Source organism: Thalia democratica, chromosome 4, assembly GCF_965202585.1.
Source record: "Thalia democratica chromosome 4, ktThaDemo2.hap1.1, whole genome shotgun sequence".
NCBI classification, from domain to species: Eukaryota; Metazoa; Chordata; class Thaliacea; order Salpida; family Salpidae; genus Thalia; species Thalia democratica.
Genome location: NC_139168.1, coordinates 46,978,327 through 46,999,105, shown reverse-complemented (window position 1 = coordinate 46,999,105; position 20,779 = coordinate 46,978,327). Strand labels below are relative to the sequence as shown.

Here is a 20,779-nt window from a genome sequence, read left to right as displayed (position 1 = left end):
ATATATGATTTCATTTAATTATGGGCTACAAGAACCTAATATTAACTAATAAAAAAATTACCTAGTTTGCTTATTAGAACCTAATAATAGCTTAAAACAAACTAAGAAAGTTATATTACGAGTGTAAGCATTAACTATTTTAAAAGTTTAAATTAGTGATCTATGGGATTCAGCAAAGTTTTAATTAGAAATAAAATTATCAATACAATGTTTTAATTTTAGTATTTTTTATAAAGTCTAACTTGAGTTTTAAAATGAAAAACAAAGTTCTGTTATTGGGTTAGTTCATATTACTTTTTAAATTTTATATTACATATAATTCTTTATTAATATAAAGAGTTTTACTATTACTGTTTTTTTTTTTTTTAAATATTTGAATAAAAATTTTAGTATTTTTAGGAACAGTTCTTTTGTTGTGCTTGGTGCTTGTGCAAGGTGAATTAAAACTGTTAAAGTGCAAAGCTTATAAACAATTTGAAGGACATGGAGTTGAAAAAATTTCTCAGAAAAAATGTCAGGTAAATTAGAACTGTTTGATTTGTTAAATTGACTAAAGATTATTTTAATAATTATAGTCATCTTTTAAGAGATCATATTAGGTAATGTAAAATAAATAAATATTTATAATTTTTAAAGTCTCCCAATCATGACGATGAATGCTCAATTAATTATTGCGAAAATGCTTGTTTCACTTTATTTCAAAAAAATGACACATCAATAAATGAGACTAACCCTGAGATTTATCCAGTAGCCAAAAATTGTTGGCATGGTGAAGATCCTTCATGTGGAAATAAGTTAGTGATTTATCAGTTATGATATTATAAATTTAAAATTTTAGACAAGTAAATATACTTTTTTTTTTAAATGTAATCAAAAAAAAGTGCTTTACTTAATTATATCATTGTAATAGATTTATTGATATAATTTTTTATTGACAGCATAGAAAACACGTTGAAATAAAAACGTTTTTGAATGATTATCAAGATTAAAGATTAAAAAATATATTTTTTAAAGGAATGATTAAAAAACACTTTAGCAAATAGTTTATTTTTATTAGGGTAAATATTATTCAAAAGACATATTTAAGTGACTTAGGATGAACAATATTCTTTAGAGATTTGTAGATTTTTTTAAGTTGTTTAAAAATTAGAAAGTGTACCCTTATATGTCTGACAGTTTAATAACCTAATTCACCTTAATAGCCATTAATTAATATATGTAAATTATTTAAAAAATAGTTTTGTTTCAAATATCAAGTAATTTTTTTAGTTAACAAAAAGGACTTTTTTTACAATAAATCTGTCATTATAGTTAAAAGCTTACGTTGTTAGTTAAATATTTTGTTCTTTTTAGCTTTTGACAGTAATTATTTATTACTTAATATTTGATAATGCTAATTTATTTATTTTTTTTATTCAAAAAACCTAAAGTATCTAATATAACTAAAGAATTTTTTTTGAAAATTAAAAGCTTATATAAGTTAAATGTTTTGTTTAAGCATTTATTAACAACAATTAACTTATTTGTATAAAAAAAAAATATAGAATAAAATCAAGTCTTAAGTAGAAATAAAAATCTTTACAGGACTTATTCTTGCAAGTTGAGTAATCCTCAATCGAAAACATTGTATCATTGTATATGTTGTTCTGATTATTGCAATAATTATTCTCTTACTCATGAAGAAATTCAATTTTATCTTGAACCTAGAAAAATAGTTAATGATAATAAAGGTGAGTTTGTCTTTATTTAACTATTTAAACTTATATGCTTGATTAATCAAATAATTAATTTTTAAATTTATTTTGTTTTAAAAGTTTTTTTGAATAATTCTTTTTTTTTTTGCTTGTGGTTTCTTTCAATTTTTTTTTTCAACTTCTTATATATTTAACAAGATTATGAAAGATTTAAAAACAATAAGTTAACAAAATGTTCACTTAATTTTTAATATCAGATGAAGATCGTCAGCCGTGGTCTAGTAAACAAATAATTTTGTTAACTGTATGTGTTGGAGCCTTTCTTTTCCTTTTAACTTCCCTTGCTATTATCATTACTCAATGCATGCGAAGAAAAAGTTTGAATTCTATACTAAACAGAATGGAAAATTCCAGCATTGTGAGTTAAATCTTTTTTAAATCATCCAAATTCATTTTTATAGTTTGTGAAACTAATGAAGTGTAGAAAAGTTGAGTTGAAAAAGAAATATATTTTAGAATCATTGTAATTAAGTATTGCCATGAGTAAATCCTTATTTCATATTTAAGACAGAACAACTTTTATAATTGTATGTTTTATTCCTAAAGTTATAAATTAGGTTGCAGTTCACATACTTACATTTTAATAATTTTACCTTCTTTTAGATCATTGTTTGACAGTACAATTTTTCTTAATAAAATTATTTATAACTATTCAAAATATAAATTTAAGCGTTTGCTTATAAAGATTGTAGCAAAACAAGTTTACTGAAATATATTAGTAACAAATTTAAACAGTACTATCTTTTTTATTACACTAATACAGTATACTGTATTTCTTGAATTTCATAGCTCCGTTGAAGTGTGTTACCTTGTTTTGTTAGTATAATAAAAGAGAGTACTGTTTGAATTTGTTATTATTAAAATTGCTTATAAAAATTTAATGTTGATATTTTTTTCCAATACTTGATTAACTTGTTTGTATATATGAAATGGCAATTTTTTTACTTCAACAATTTCTGAATGTTTTTTTAATTATATGTTTAGGAGACACCAAAATCTAATGAAACTTCATCTACACCAATGCTTGACATGGACCGTTTGTCCGTGAACAAACTGCAGTTTGATTTTCCACAACTTGCTGAGCTAAAGGCTCGTGGAAGGTTTGGTTGTGTTTGGAGAGCCCATAGACCCGGAAAAGATGATGTTGCTGTCAAAATATTCCTAATGCAGGTAATTTTTTTGTGCCTGTTTAGATATTGTGTTGTACTAAGGTTTTTTATTAAATCTTATAACTAATTATTTGTGTTTATATACTTTGTTATATTTCTGTATTATTATTTTGTTATTTTAACATTAATAAAATATGTAAGTATAACTAAAAATTTTGATCTTAGCTCCTTAACATTAATAACATATATTTTAAATACCAATTAAAGTTGGATATATGAACAGTTTTACTTGTACAAAAAGTATTTTTTAAATTGACTAAACAAGTATATTAAACTTTGTTTAATACTTAATAATGTTTTTTTTTTATAATTTGCCAATAAACTTGAATTGCTCTGAAGATACGCATTTAAGCGTTGAAACAGCTGTAACCAAATTAAAAAGTAGTAGTTTTTATGTATATAATATATTTATATCTGCAATTCGCATAGAGAACTTTGACAAGTGTCAAAAAAAAATATTATATAATTTCTATACGTATGTATTTTTAATTAAAAAACAAATATCTATACATAGCTTGTTTATATTTTCTGTTACTTAAATGTTTATACTTTTTTTAAACTCAGTAGAACCGTGTTATTTATTTAATGAGGATGACTTAACTTCAGCAAGTGTGCTTTTAAAGTTGTTAATATGAAGTATATTTATGCATAAAAAGTTTTGAAATACATCATGAATAGTTGGTTACAATAATTTTAGGACAAAGACTCATGGATGAATGAGCAAGGAATACTAGGAACAAACTTGGTTGATAATCACCCCCACATACTTAAGATGATTGCAGCTGCTACAAGAAATGAAGGTGTTGAAAAGGAATTGTGGCTTATTACTGAGTTTCATGAAAAAGTGAATAGCTTGAATATTATTTTACTACTAATTTATCAAATGAGAATCAAATAAATAAAAGCTCATAAAAGTGTATTTAAAGCTAATGTTTTTCAACAGGGTTCGCTGACCGACTACCTTCGATGCAACACAATGGATCTGCCAACATCACTAAACTTTCTCAAGAGTATGGCTAATGGTTTGGCTTTTTTGCACGAAGATGTCGGCCCTAATAGGTGACTATTGTTTTTTTACTGTTATTGAGTCATATTTATTGCAGAAATTAATAAAAAGTTTGATAGTTTTAAAAGTTTTCTAGCAAGTTGTAATAGTTTTTACAAATAAGTTTTAATTGTAGAATTTAAATAAAATTCAAGTTCTACAAAGTAAATGCATTAAAAGCTATATCATTAATAATGTTTCACGGTTGCCAAAAAACCTGGAAGTGGTGAAATTTTGAAAAATCTTAATTCTGAACAAATATTACTAAAAAACCTGGAATTATGAACAAAAACCACTAAAAAAACCTGGAAAAAATTGAAATTTTAAACAAATTTTACAAGTTAAGTAGTAAAATTTCGATTTGACACAAGAATCTATCGCATGAATTGAATTTTTTTGTAATTATCAAAAAAAAAAATATTAAAAATCACATTTAAAGAAGCTTTAACATATCTTTTCAATGTTATTATACTATTTAACATGATTTTTTACCTTAAACTTACTTTTAAACTAATAATGGACTCTTAAACATGTAACTTTAAAAACCTGGATAAAATTTGCCAAAAAACATGGAAAAACCTGGAATTTGACAACTTAGGCTAAAAAAACCTAGAGTTTAAGAAATTTTGAAAAAAAAAAGCCGTAATTTTGAACAAAATCAATGATAACCTTAAATTTTAAAGAACTTTTTTATTTTAAGTAGTAAAATTTTCATTTATAACAATTTTATTGTCTAAATTTTATTGCGCTGTTTCCCTGCAGAGCAGTTCATCAGACGCTAAAAAAGCTGAAAAACAAAAGTATACAGAGCAATGAATTAGAAAATAAAAGTACATATAAAATTAAATTTAAATTCTGAGTTACCATTAATATTTTGTTTACAGAAGTTGTATTAATTTAAAATAAAATATAGGTAAGTTTAATTTTAGTAATCTATTAACTATAGATTTTATATATTAAGCTTTGAAAAAATGTAAATATTAAGATTTATAGGGGATTTTAAGAAAACAGAAATAATCTTTTTACGAAAAGGTTGTAACTCAAAAACAAAAATATATACACAATACAAACATAAATATAACGGAACAATTAAATTAAATAGAATAAAATAAACTAAGTTATTGCGATTAAAAATAAACTAAAAACATTCCCTAGGGTAATGAGGGCATTGCGTGACCAGTTTATTTCTCTTATAAAGGATTTTTCTTTGGTTGGCGTTTGCTATATACAGTCTTTCTAGGTTACATAGTGAGCACATAAAGTTTGGTTTGAATCTGCTGTTGGTCTGTCTGAGTATTTTCCATTCAATTGTGTATTTTTATTCTTTTTCATACAATTTACATATGTAGTTGGCGAGTTGTATACAGTTGGTGGGCTTCTTCTTGTTGGGATTCGGAAATGATGCTCTATGTTCGTATAATCTGTTTTTGAAAGGTCTTTGGATGGATCCAAATATTTGACATTTTTTCATTTTTCTCAGATGAGACAATTGCTTCGTAGATTACTTTTTCGGATTTATATTTGTTCATGACTGGACATTGCTTTCTGTTTTTGCAGTTGCACAGCTTCGGCTCTGTTGGTGGTTCGAGCAATCTCCTCACCAACGATTGATAACTCTGTCTAGTTCTTGTCTAGTAGTATCTCTGTCTACCAAAAAAGATCTTCATTTGACACAAAAAGTCCATTCGTATAAAATCTATAGATTAAAAAAGTTTGTCAATTTTTTTATTAGAAAATACTTTTATAGAAGCTTTAAGATATCTTTTCAATGTCGTTATACTATTTAACACAGTTTTTTACCTTAAACTTAATTTTAAACTAAAGATAGACCCTAAAACGTATATTTTTTTAAATCTGGTAGAAATTTTTAAAACCTGGTAAAAGTTTGTCAAAATTATTTGGCAACCCTGTCTGTTGTTTAATTATATTTTTACCTAAGTTTATTGAAAAATTGTTTAAAATATTTTTTACAAACTCCTATATTGCTCAAACATTTTAAAATTTATTACACAACAATAATTTCAAGTTTATAGCTTTTTTACATTGACTGTTTATATTGATTACGAGGTATGAATTGCTTTTTTAGAAGCATTTCTATATGAACATTTTCAAAAATAATTCTACGTAGAAAATCAGTTTATGATTTCAATTATTAGTTATTTTATCAAATAAATCATACTTCGTTATTTTATTTATTTTTAGTAAATATATGACATTTTCTCCATTAAACAATTTAATTTGTCAGCGAGATGCATGGATTACACGGAGCAAAGCCATCTATAGCACACAGAGACTTCAAAAGTAAAAATGTTTTAGTTAAATCGGATATGACCGCTTGTATTGCAGATTTTGGGCTTGCCATGAAGTTTGTTTCAGGAGAATCAACTGGAGAAAGTCATGGCCAGGTTTTTAATATATAACGGACTTAAGTATAATATTTAGTTTTAAGATGAACGATTTTTGGCTATAATTTTTCAAAATCTTTTTGTTAGAGGAATCTTATGAACTTTGTTTTTTTTTCATTAATTAGTAGTTTTAAAGTAAAATAATGACAGTTTATTGTAATTCATCTTTTTAAACGTTTATACTTACTAAAAAAAATAAGTATAATCTAAATTATAGAAATGTAAAAAATTAGTTATTTAATATAACCTAGTTTTTTAATACTTAACTTCTTTTAAGATTAGTTTTAATGCACCTGGATATGTTTATGTTTTTAATAAGTTTGATTAGATATAATATTAAAGTGAGTTTTTTCAAGTATTTTTATCAATTTTTCATGACTATGTTATTTTGGAAACAAATACAAAAATAAACCTACGAACTAAAATCAATTACGTTATGAAGCTTAATTTGTGTTAGTAAACTTAATTTAATTAGGCCAATATGACTTCTGTATTGCCTAATTGAAACAAAGTATAGCCTTCATTTTCTATCTTAAATAACTGTAAAAACTACTCTTCTTAGTACACTAATTTGCAATTCAACTTCACTTTCTGTATAATTTTAAATTATACGGAAAGTTATGCTACTGAACACAGTTTTAAACCTTATAGTTAACTTGAAACTAAAAATAAACCCAAAAACGTGTACTTTTATTAAGAACCTGGAAAAATTTCTCAAAACCCAGTGGCAACCCTGTAAACAACTGATCTGAAATAAAAACACATAATTTACAACAGCTGTATTAACAAAAACTCAAATTATAGAAATTAAGCTTTGCTCTTTAAAAAAAATTAGGGTTCAATAAATAGGCCTATAGTACATTATTTTAAAGCCTAATTTAAAAATTTTAAATTTAAATTAAAGTTTTTAAATTTTATTTAAAACCTCCAACGGTTCATTAAATTTTTGACCTTGAGTTCTGGTACAAACTTACACGGCAGACTACTATACTAAAGCTGTAGGTTTATTTTTCGTTCAAAAATTTAAATTAGGAAGTATTATTTTTGTATTTTAAAAATTGTTAATTACTTTTCCCTTTAAACTTAATGGAGTTTATTTAAGAGTTTTTTTTAGTTTAATAAGTCCTACCTAAAAATATTTGTTTTAACTTTTTCTTTTATTTTCATAGTTTATTGATAAAATATTATATTAAACTCCCACTAGAAATAGTTAAAAAGTTTAAAATTGTAAGTTATTTTTTTATGTTAAACTTAGAAGTATGTTTTGATGATATTTCAAAAGTATGCATACTACTACCAAATAATGTTTACATATTAACCAAAACTCTAGTTTATTTATAGATTTCAAAAAAGAACTTAAAAATTAAAAGTTTAACAATATCTTGCTGCACTTGACTTTTTTACATGTATTTATGATGCAGTTCTTAGAGTAGTTGTGTTTTTTATAGACGGTATTAAGTCTTATTCGAAATAATGTAATTGAAGCACAGATTAACGATGACTTGTTTATTTTGTGCAATTTTTACAACTTTTCTGCTACTTTTCCTAATAATCATATTCATAGCGAGTATTTTTTTAAATCTAATGTTTTTTATGATTTTCTTTAATTAATAATAATAATAATAATTTTGTTAGTTTTAAGTTGGATGTTTTTGAATAAGGTTAAGATGCCTTAAAACATTAAATTAAACGAAGTTTGCTAATACTTAATAAACAATATTAAAAAAAAACACAACATACTTTATAAACAAAATAACTACTTAACAATTTAACTTTATTTATTTTATGTTTTACATACTAGAACATTTATTGTGTTGTCAAACTTTTTTTTTAACTCAGAGTTTTTTAATTGAATTTTTTGCTGAGTATATGTTGAATATAAATTGATTTTTTTTAATTCAGGTTTAAATTCTTATGTAATTCTGTTGTGCAGGTTTATAAAAGTTCTTACAAAACGAAGTTAAATGTTTAGTAATCCTTTCGTAGGTATTGTAGGTATATAAAAAAGTATTGAGTTGAATTTTTTTTTAAAAGCAGAATAAGCTTATTTAAAAACTTGAAATTATAAAAATTGAGTAGAAAACTCAATTACTATAACATCTGCACGTATTATTACTCAAAAACTGATGTAACGTGATTTTTTATAAAACATAGAAAAAATATCGTGCTGTAAAGCTTTTTTTTTATAAAATTATGAACTTATCTTGTCAATTTGTTACCGTTATAGTGTATTTAAAATCTTTTTTTTTATTAAGTATTTATTTCATAAAAACACTTATGCTTAATTGTAAAATATTTATTTCATGTGTAAACTTGTGCTTTTCGTTTTTAAGTATAAATGTGAAAAACCTAACAATGATGTATATAAGTATTTAATCCAGTGCGAACACTGACGTTATGTTTAATAATTCGAGTGTTTTTAATAACTGTATGAAGCAACTTAAAATTTTACTATACTCTTATTTCAGCTTAATCTCAATAATTTGTTCTGTCTTACATTTCTAAGCTAAAACATTTGATATGCAATAGGTAGGAACACGGAGGTACATGTCACCTGAAGTTTTAGAAGGAGCCATAAATTTTCAGAGAGATGCATTTCTTCGAATCGACATATACGCGTATGCACTTGTTGCATGGGAAGTACTCACTAGATGCCACGATGTTCCAGGTACTACTTTAGTTATAAAATGAAAAATTTTTATCATACTGTTTGTATTTGTACAATTATTTATAAAAATAATGTATTTTTATAACTGACAATTATTACTGCTTTAACCTTTTATTTTTTCTTGACTTGTTACAAAAAATAAAAGTTTGTAGTATTTAAGTTTTTTTTTTAATAATTAATATAATATTGTATTTATAACTCTTAATAGTTTTTGTTATCCTGCCTTAAAGTAAGCTATTTTTAGTACAATTATATTTACTTAAGTTTTCTATAATTTGTTTAAACATTTTTATAAAATTAAGCATTTACTTTTCTTTAAAATAAAACTGCTTTAAATTTATTCTTAGCATTAGTTTCATAGTCACTTGCTATAAAATTTAATTTCCATAAGTTGTAAATTTTCTAGCCTAGCCTAACATCAAAATTTTAATTTACTTATTATTTATTGTTGCAAGTAACAGAGTTTAGATTTTATGTTATTATTTTATATTTACTATTTTTTGTATATATAACAGAATAAAAATTGTAAACAGTTAGTATATAAGTAAAGTAACAGTAGTATTTTAAACTAGGTGGAGCAACACAAAAATACTTGATGCCTTATGAATTAGAATTCGGAGCTCAACCTAATAATTCATCTTTAACCGAATTTGTCTGTGATCAGAAACAACGTCCTCAAATAAAAAACATATGGCTCACTAACAATGTAAGTTATTTGTTTGATAATATTGCTTTTGTACTTCTCTTTATTGTATCACCGTGGACCACTAACTAAATTTTTTTTAAGTCAATATTTCATTCAAAATATGTTTTCGAATAGCCTAATTTTCATCAAGAAAATTGTTTAAACAGTTTTGTTAATACTAAAAGAGCCAAAAGTTTCATAGTTTTTTAAGTAACTGCTTTTTAAAAGTATACTGCACATTATTTTTCATTAAAAAATGTTTTAAAACTAAGTTTTAATGAAATTATAAAATGAATTAATTTTTAAAATATGTTTGAACTGTTTTTGTGTTTTAATATCTTGTAAATACATAGTAGAATAGTATTATTTATAAAAAAATTAGATATTTATGTTTTTTTACGAACAAAAGTTTGTATGCTTTATAACCTAAACTTAACACCATTTAGATTCCAAAATTAAATTTAACAGCATTAAAGTTTGATTTTTTTATTTTTCAGTCCAACTCAAGCTAGTTTGGAAAACTCAGGCTAGCATAAATTATTTTCCTCAATCAAGCTAATTTTTACAATTTTAATACGAACTTCATTCCTAACATGGTGTACTTTTTTCTTGATATAATGTCCTTTGTTATTACTTTTTTTTAAGTGTACAAGCTTATATAAATATTTTAACTTTCTGTGATTTTGCTACTTTTTTTAAATTTTTCCATAAACTCAGGCTAATTTTTGGTCACTCAAACTGTTTTTTTTGTTTTCAAAAAGTATCATTTAAATAATATTTTAACTATAATACTTTAGTTAAAAGGATTAAAGTTCTATTTAAATTTCAGGTTACAACTATAAAAAGTGAAGTTTTCTGTTTTTAAACTTGTCAAATATACCCTATAGGTTTTTTTTTTGAACATATTTTTTCAATCGATTAATAGCATGTGGAAAAATATATCGAAAAGTTGCAACTTAAAGTCTGAAAACTTTGGTTCTTAAGGCATTTTTTTTTAGTTTAAAGCTTTTTCTTGATTAAAATTAAGGCTATCTAAAATCAGTTTAAAATATATTATAAACGTTTTTTTTTCCCTGTTGTTAGCTGAATCTGGTAAACTGTATGTTACAATTTTGATTAACAACTAAATAATATCACAAGTACCGTTTTTTTTTATCAGCGTAAAATTGAGTTTTATATTCATTCATTTATACTTGTTAAAACAGATAATAGCTGATTGGGTAGAAACCATAAATGAGTGTTGGGATAATGATGCGGAAGCAAGGTTAGCAAGTGGCTGTGTTGAGGAGAGGTTCAGGCAGTTGCTGGTGAGGTGTCAGGTGAATGGTTGTCAGGACAACAACAGTAGTGAAAACGATGATCTCATAATTCAATCATCAGTCAATACGTCATCCCAACACGTCATTGATGTTGCATTTCAAGTAGTTTTTGTTTTTAATAATGAATTTAATCACACATTGATACTTTCTTAGTATCAGCTCAACTGTTATAATCTACTTTTGATAAATTGTTTAAATGATGGTTAGTTTTAGTTTTAACTAGTTAGTAGCTTGATTGTTCATCGAAAATAAGCTTAAAAAATAATTATACCTTACATAATCTTTTCTACATTAGCTGTGTTTAACGTAACCATTAATTGGTGCTTTATTATTTTTGAATTTGTTTTTAAGTACATGTATTTGTTAGTAACCATGATAGTTTAATGTTTTAAACCTTATAAATAAAATAAAGTGCTGAAATAGTTATTTTTGTAAAAACTTTACAAAATGCTTTACTGTAAGTTATGTTTTTTAAACAAACTTACTTTTTTTTGATAAAACAGATAAGCTTTGCTATCATATTTATAAACAACGAATAGAAAAGTTATGTAAATAGTTTTAAAGTTATAGAAGTTTTTTGTTTTCATAAATAATACAGCATTTTATATATAAAATACCTAGTATTTGTTTTTATTTGTTTCTGTGCTTAAATACTAAGTTGATAAAAGTGGTTTCCGCTTTAAGTTTAAATTAGAGGCAAAGAGCTGAAAATTTCGACAATAAATATTTTACAGAAACTATTAAATCCTTAATTTTAAATATTTTACAATTTTTTAAACCAATTAAAATCGATATACCATAGAACAAGCTTAAAGATTTTTTTTTGCAGAATTTGGTCAATTTCAAAAAGAGCGGACGGCAGCAAGGGTGTTGTGAGGAGCAGCAGAAACTCATTTGAACAAATCAATTTGAATGTGGCGTCTCAATGGCTGGCTTCACGCTCCAGTGAGTTCAAATGCTGCCTTATAACAATTGTGTTGGGAAGAAATTTGTTATAAAGAAAGTTGTTCGCAGAGTATAAGAAGCAGCTCTAAACGTCGTACTAGTTTTCTTGCTTTTTAGTTTTAAATCAAGTTGATGCATCAAATAATCAAAACTTGAAATCACAGTTTTAAACCTTTATACCTACATCTTTTTTCTTATTTTTTTTTGAATTAAGTATCAATTTTAATATTTTGCATTAATACAATTAAAAACCATAACTATTTGTTCTTCACAACCGTAATTTTTACCATGAGCTATATTTGTCTATTATCTTTTTATAGATTTTTTATTTTAACAATAGCTATATTTATCTACTCAATGTTTTCAAATAATACAAAAAAAATCATTTTATTTGCATGTTTTTATACAGTTTTGATGTACCTTACATCATTAATGCATGGTAAAAAACACTTTTTTTTGAAAAGTTGATTGGACGATAATTTTTGATTTTAAAAAAAAAAAACATTTTATTTAAAATAAAAAGATATACAATTTAATTTTTACTAAAATCTAATTAGTTAATATTTTGGAATAAAAAATTGCACAGCGTAATAATTTTTTTAGTTGTTTTTATATACACATACAGCTGTAAAACTAATTATGTTTTTTTTTGTCATTTAAATTATGTTTTCTGTACATTTTAAATGAACAAAATTTACCGACTTAAACTCTTCTAAATTACTGCTTTTTTTCATTTAGTTTTTTAATAAATTTAACTTTTACACAATAAAACTTATATTTTATTAGTAAATGTTTACATTTTAAAAGTTTAATAAATGACATGATTTATAAAAAGAAAGTGTTGACAATTCTTTCAAAAGATGTAATCCAACTCACCATGTATATGTTTAAAATTTGAAGTAAATTAACTCAACTAAGCTTATTTTTGCTTAAATTTTTAAAAGGGCTATTTTTTTACTTAACAGAATGTTTATGTGTGATTCAAATTAAGATAACTTTTAGCCTTCTTTGATAAGAAAACATGTTAAAACTATTATTACTCATTTTCTAAAATCTAAATAATCACAAGTAAAAAATTTAAACGTTTTAATTTGTTAAATGCTTAATAACTACCTAAATTTAAAAAAAAAACGTACTTACTAATAAATAGAAAACAAAGTAATTCTTGACTTATTATTAAACCGAGTATTTATACTATTTTGTAAATATTTTTTAATTAAGATTATATAAATTATATTTAATATTAAGATTTTTTCAAGTTGTGAGCAATATTTTTGTACTTGTTGCTTTTAAATTCAAGTTTTACAATGAAACATTTGAAAATAATTTCTTAAGGGTACAATACATCGGTCAAAACTGATAAAAACAGTAAATATATATGTTGTTGATTTACGCAGAATTCTTTTAAAACTTAATAAAAAGCTTTTTAACCTAGTTTTTAAAATACATTATGTGCTTGTTCGCAAGGTACCTGAAACTTTTTTTAAAGTTTTTTTTTTTAGTTTGGTGTGAAGCTCTAAATGCGCTAAATTCATGACTTTCTAGTCACTGATTGTCTAAAAACAAATCTTGTTGCGTGTCCACTGTGGGTTTTAGGTTTTACATTGTTAGGAAAATTGCAAAACATTTTTTTTATGATATAAGTGTTATTGGACAATTAAGTATTTATTATTTTGATAACTGATTTTAAACTCAGCAACATTAATAAAACTAGCTGTTTTTTATCTAGCACACGACTAAATGACACGTGTCAAATTTTAAATTAACAAATTAGATTTAAATTAAAACTTTCTTTGTTGGAAAATATTTTGGTTATACTACTACAGATTGACTTTGTTTTTCTGAGTTATTTTTACTTAAAATTGTAATAGTTTGTTTTAATCAATGAGTTTGTTAAATTATAGAATCATATCTAAAATTAATTTTCGTTACTTCTTTTAACCAACGCATTTTTATTTGATTAAAAAAGTGTGTAATTTGTTTTTAGAAAGATAAACTTTTTAAATAAAAGTCAAAGAGGTATTTTTAAACCAAAAAAAAAAGTAAATTTTAAATAAATAGGACCAAACATTTTGAGCGCTTTTATTTGTCGTTCAATAAACTAGCAATAAAATACAGTATAAAAAACATCTTAAAAGTAAAATTCTCACCCTAATCAATTCCCAATTGATCAAATCCCACCCTATCATTTCCACTAAAATTAATCTTCACTTTTGCACGGGCTTCATTTATTTATCGAAACGTAACTTTTGAACGAGTATCCTATTTTACATGACGGTATTTTTGTAAAAGTCGTCAATTTACCACTAGTCGCCACTTTTGCACAAGTGAAAATTTTGCACAGGTTAATTTAGTGAAACTAAAACAAAACTATATTTAAAGAATTTAAGTCTAACTTAAAATTCATCAACTTAAATAAAAATCAAACAAATCTAAAACTATATTTCAGTTTACATAAACAAACTTTAATTTTTCAGTATAAATTGTTAAAATTGAAACAAGCTGAACCTGGAAAAAATTTATTTTTTTTAATTTAACACTTATTAAAAAATTATAAGTAAAAAAATATTTCAAAAAGTCCTAAAAGATTTCCTTTTAAACTTTATTTCAATTTTTTAAAGATGACTTTTACTTATTTCAAAAAAACAAAATCAAGTAAATAAACGCACAAAAGTACAATTTAGGATTTTTTACAATATATTGTTTATTGAACGACAAATAAAAGCGCTCAAAATATTTAGTCCTGGGACCTGGTTCACGAAAAAACCTTTCGGTTATCTAGTCTCACACTACTTGGATACATTTTAACAGTCTTGTTCAGGACATTGATGTTGTTTTATATTCTTTTAAGTTTAGTTGTACAATATTAAGGGTCTTTAAAAAAAATCATTTTAAAAACTTTCATTTTTGGTAAACTAAAACAACAGTTCGATTTTTTTGTTTTAGGTAGTTTAAGAAAATAATAGTTTTAATACATTTTATTTTAAGAAAAGTGTAAATTATCCTTACAGATTGAAAAATTTGCTTCAGTTTGTATGTTGTTGTACTTTTTACAACTTCATTTAAAACTGTTAGTAGATATTGGTTTTTTAACATAGAAGTACCCTTTAGATTAAAATTACTTCAAAATTATAACTGTTTTCCCTTTGTTGTTTTAAGAAATAATTCTAATAATTACTATTTTGTTACATAATTTCAACCACGATTCCTGTGTAAATACTGTTACACATTCTTATTATAATAACTTTATGTTTTACGAGCTGAACATGTATTGCGAGACAATATTCTTATATGTCCAAATGAAAAAAGAATGCATTGCTTATATGTCAACAGTTAAACTGTCTTGAAAGTTTATAAAGTTATCTTTCTCTCTTTCAAAAAATATGTTGCTTTAACAGCGTATAAGTAATTGTGGATATTTAAATCGGTAGTAAATAGATAATGATAATCGAAAATTGTTTTTACAGTATGTTCTCTGAATCGTGCGTATTTTTTTTTAGTATTTTTTAATTTCTTCCACTTAAAATCATTTTCAATTACCTTTTAGTTATGTTTAGTTCTGTCTAAGTTTTTACATTAATACTTAATTGATTTTTAAACAGGTATTGTTTATTTTTTATACAGTTTTAGTTTAAATATTAATTTTTTATAAATGCATTAACATAAATTTCGTAAACCTAGTTTTATCTTAATTTTTTAAATATCAACTGTGGAAAGCTGGCACTTCTGCAAAAGTGACGACTGGCGCAAAAAAATGGACCTGTGGAAGACTGACGATTCGTGGAAAAGTGACAATTATGCAAATCTGACACTGTGCAAAAATGACTCTCCGTGTAAAAAAGATGCTTTGTAAAAGTGACGTGCATAGTTGATTGGGTCAGAATTGATCGAGTGGAATTTGTACTTAGAGTACTTGTGTGCGAGCTGGGACTGAGTGTGTACCCTTTTTCTTAATTTAAAAAAAAATTCTATTCTAAACAAATCAAAAAAATTAGAAACTAAAGCTTCCATTCAAGATTAGAAGTACAAACGTGAGTAAGATGCGTGAATGGCGTTTACAAAGGTATGCAGCCTCTACATTTAATACATGTTAAGTCAATCAAATGAGGGAGATCCTCTTGAGATCCATTTGGAAGATAATGCTAAACCTCGTGATTTCATACTTCAGCACACGTACTAGTTCAATGAGAAAAGTATGTTGAAATATATCTCATCAGTGAAGAGAAGTTAAGTTCCTTTTGATGAACTTGTAACACAAGGAGAACTTGAACACCAGGAGACAAAAGGGGTCACCTAAAAAATCAATATTAACCTAATTATACTGTTTTTTTAGGCACAAAATTTTTACTGCTAACACCTCTAAAAATAAGAAGCTACCCTGTTAATTTTAATTATTATGAAAAACTTAAATAAGTTAAAAAAAGGAACTATATAAAACTTATAAAGACCACGAACTCGCAGTACAATTCTGTGTTTAAGCTGGACTACAAGTAATTAAATCTATCCAACTAAATTCTTGTCAAAGCGTATTTTAATCAGTTAGTGTTTAAAACTTATTATATGGTGGTTATAATAACATAAAACTACACTGTAATCTATTTACAAATTATTTGTTAATGATTTCAAGTTAAGCTACTATCATTGCCAAATATTGCAGTTAATTGCAGAATATCCTCATACCTATGCCTTAATGAGACTTTTTTAATTTAATCAAATTCTAAGTAATGCAGCAACTCACTTGCATAGATATCAGATTTTGGCTATCATGAGGCAAAGAATTAGATAAAAAATAACTAGTAAAGATGTGATATCTAATAAAGGAGGTGATTATTAATTTTTGAGTTTGGGAAATGCTCATATCTTATTCAAATAGAATGATTCTATTTGAATAAGTTCTACGATTTGAAAATCCGCTCAGCGGTGAAACTTAGTAATTGTTTTTCTCGAAAGTAATAAATTATTAGTTATCAATCTCCCTTGTGGGTAGATTACTGTGCCTTCTTTATTTGTTTTGAACTCAATAGTTAAATGCTCATATCTACTAATTTCGGACAACTTTTGAATACTAGCTAGTCAAATTTACTATTAAAGGCCGCGTGATTTCATAAAAATATCAGAGCGGTTAAAGATTATCTACTTATTTTTGTATTTATACTGGTGTTAGTTTTGTATTAAATGATTATTCCAAATTACATCAATATGTTACATCTTAGCTTGATCATTGAAAATGATCTCATTACTTTTTTTAAACGATGAAAATGTTAACGATGAAACTATAATTAATTAACAAACCATTTTTGTATCCTATAAAAAAAATTATTTGCTGAGAGGTAATAACAAAAAGTTTACATGCTGATATGTTTTCAGTAATGATGGCATATTTTTTTTATTTCAAATCATTTGTGATGTGGAACAACCTTCTAAACAAATTAGTTTCTTGAGAAAATGTTGAACAATTTTGGTCGAAATTAAAAATTAATACGTTTACATAAAGTATGTATAACTAAAACTTAAAAGTAAGTTATTTTGTTCCTGTTTTTTATCAACCATTGATTTAATTTGTAGGATAAAGTGTTAGCAGTTGCCTCTTTGAATGATAAGTCCTTTTGAATATGTGGAATAAATATTTTTTGACCTGTCTATAGTTAATGTGCTTAGGGTTTTAAATTTTATGGTAACTCAAGGCATCTCAACTTTCGAAGTTATTTTACAACTGTCTTCTACTTTTTTAACTTTTACAAGTTATTTCTGGCTAAACAGTTTGAAGAAATGATGAAAAACAACAAAAATATTGAATTTAAAATTGTGCAAAGTAAATGGATAAAATTTCAGAAGTTTGTTATCAAAGAGCACAAATTTACTGGCAAATGTTTGCCTATCAAGGCGGTTTAAAATGGAAAATTTTCTTACCGTGTTAAACTGAGTGATTTTTTTTTATCAATATTGAAGACGATAAATAGGATGAACTTGACAGGATTTTGTCAGGTTACACAAGTGTGCAATAACTAAATTCTGAAAGTCTAGATTTGTGCATCGGGTTGATGTCGGTTCAAGAAAAAAATTCAAATTTCTAAATCAAAATCAAATGAATTTTTATTGTTGCTTGAATTGTGGCATTCTGGTGTGCCAAATGACTCAAAACCTTATTTTTTAGTTTTATGTATAAGTGCCTGATTCAGATTATCTAACGGATTTTTGCATCAAACTCACTAACTAAATTATTGACTTAAGCGGTTCAGAATGTTGGAATCTGATTTAAAACGGAATATGGTGGAACTAAGTTTGCTTTTGTTTGGATTAACAGATCACTGTAAAATGTTATGACGAATTTGCTAATAAGGAGGTGAAAAGACAAGTTTGGCCAGATGTTTGGTATACCCTCTACTCCAAAGCGTAAATAAGTAAAGTTTAAGTGTTAACTTTGTTGTTTATTTTAATTTATAAATGTTTAATTAAATTATGTTTTCATACTCTAAGAAGTGAATTTTTGTATTAGTATTTTTCTTTTTTGTCTCATTAGTGTGTCTTTTAGATTAAGTGGCCCAAAGTTTTGATTCCTCGGTCCAGCGTAGGACAAGAAACTTACAACAACAATACAGGAAGACTTTTTGAAATGTTAATAATTTCGTTGTTCTTACGTAAATTTTGCAATTTGAAACTCACAACTTATTTTTTTATTTTGGTCGCCGCTAAGTTGGACTGGTAACCAAATTAATTATCTAACCTATTACTTATTATTATAATTGCAAGTTTATTGTCCATATGATGGACCTATGCATCAAAACCTAGGTCACTCAAATAGAAAACCACATAACAAAAAACATATAAAATTAAAATTACAATTTTTTTTTTTTTTAATTAAGATAAAATAATATTTTAATATTGTATATATTAAGTTTGTATATTAATATCAAAAACAAAACTTTCAACCACAAACTTATACTTATTTACGCTTTGATGTTAAAGGATCAACATTAAGTAATTAAATGCATTGACTAACAACAACAATGAAAACCTAAAGCCCCAAGCACATTAACAATAGACTGGCCAGATAAATAACCGTTGAAAACATTGAAAAAAGAATCATCATTAATAAAGGAAAATCGCCTTAAAATTGAACTACGGGACTAAGCTAAACCTCAAAATTAAATCAAAGGTTGATAAAAATTACTTATAAATGTTGCTAACAAAATTTTTTTTTTTTTTTTTTCTAGCTTTGATCAAATTTATTCAACTTTTTTGCAATAAACTAATTCATTTGTAAGTTTGTTCCATATTTCAACTAACCGATTAAAAAAATAGAATTATTCCAAGCCTCATTATTGAAATGATGTTTGCATGTAAATGTTTTGCTATTTTCTCTCAGTAAGTAATTAGTTCTATAAGGTTCAAATTGATTGTATATTAAATGTAGTTTCACCGTTAACTAGTTTAAAAAAGTAATGAGGTCAAATTCAAGTTTCCTGTATTCTAAAGATTTAATATTAAGTTTTGTTAGTCTATCAAGGTATGACGTATAAGAATTATTGCAGAGGTTGAAGTTTAATCTGGTATATTTTGTTTGAACATATTCTTAATTTGGTATGTTGTATTCTAAGTCTAACTTGGGACGAATGTATATGAGAAACTAATTTTTAAGAATGTTTATATCCGTAGACCTAAAGCTTTTTAAAACTTGAAAGTATGTAGTTGACGCAACTCGGTAAAGGTAATTAATACGGATATTCCATTTTAAGTTTTCAGCAACAAATGTTTCAAGATCTTTAAATACTTTAGTTAAAGATAAATTTGTGTCGTTTTTTTTTAAGTCAAAAGCAGATGTAGTAGTGTTTTTTTGAGTATTTAGAACTTGACATTTACTAGGGTTTAAGTTTTATTTTTTTTCCTTTTGCCAATTGAAAATTTTATCTAAGGAATTCTGTAAATTTCTGTAAAATCTGTAAATGTGTTTTCGATTGGCTAAATTTTTTTGTGTCATCTGCGAAGAGTTAAATGTTGCTGCTAACATCAACTTCTGAAGCTAAATCATTTATGTAGATAATAAATAGTAGTGGTATAACACTTCTTTGACGGACTGTACTAAAAGTAGGTAAATATTCTGAAATGTATTATTAATTACTACTTTTTAAGTTCTGTTGTTTAGAAACTCGTTGAACAAACTAACTAGACTGCTATAAATTTTGTATTGTGATAATATTTTAATTAATTTAATATGAGAGACAGAGTCAAAAGCTTTTTTGAGATCTGTATAGATTACTTTAGTAGACTTATGGCCTAAAAAAGACACCAACCAAGAGTGTAAGCATTCTAATAATTGAAAACAGGATGTTCAGTAAGGGAGAAATTCAAATTGTTTAGGTGAAATAAATTTATTAAAATAATATATATCAAGTATTTTTATAGAAACTACATATTCAAAGATTCTGCAAAAGCCTTTTGTCAAAGAAATTTGTCTATAATTTAAAAGGTTGTATTTGCTACCTTTTTTGTGTATTAATATGACATATGAAATTTTCAATTTTTTGGCACAGAAGATGTAGCCAGAGAACAGTTAAAGATTAGTGATATTGGAAAAATTATAGAACAATTTGTACATTTAATAAAAAACGAAGGAATATTCTCTGGTGTTCTTGTTATTTTATCTTTTAAATAATTGACAGATTTATTAATTTCATCATAAAAAAATTTGCATTTCTATACAGTCTTTATCAAAATTTTTGTTTTCATCTTCTTTAACAAATACTTTTTGAAAAGCCTTAGGAAAAAAGAGACTTTATCAAAATCAGATA

General features: G+C 25.1%; 1 protein-coding gene across 1 annotated transcript; it reads left to right on the top strand.

The window, feature by feature from the left end:
- The first annotated feature begins 226 nt into the window (after positions 1 to 226).
- LOC145833756 (activin receptor type-2B-like) lies at positions 227 to 12,568 on the top strand. The gene is made up of 13 exons (XM_082940928.1): positions 227 to 279; positions 400 to 518; positions 637 to 794; positions 1,585 to 1,730; positions 1,952 to 2,112; positions 2,739 to 2,924; positions 3,621 to 3,767; positions 3,867 to 3,982; positions 6,214 to 6,373; positions 8,903 to 9,041; positions 9,614 to 9,747; positions 10,932 to 11,147; positions 11,875 to 12,568. Exons 1-13 carry the CDS (start codon positions 255 to 257, stop codon positions 11,941 to 11,943), a joined length of 1,776 nt encoding a protein of 591 aa, XP_082797054.1. The 5' UTR covers positions 227 to 254; the 3' UTR covers positions 11,944 to 12,568.
- Positions 12,569 to 20,779: the final 8,211 nt, after the last annotated feature.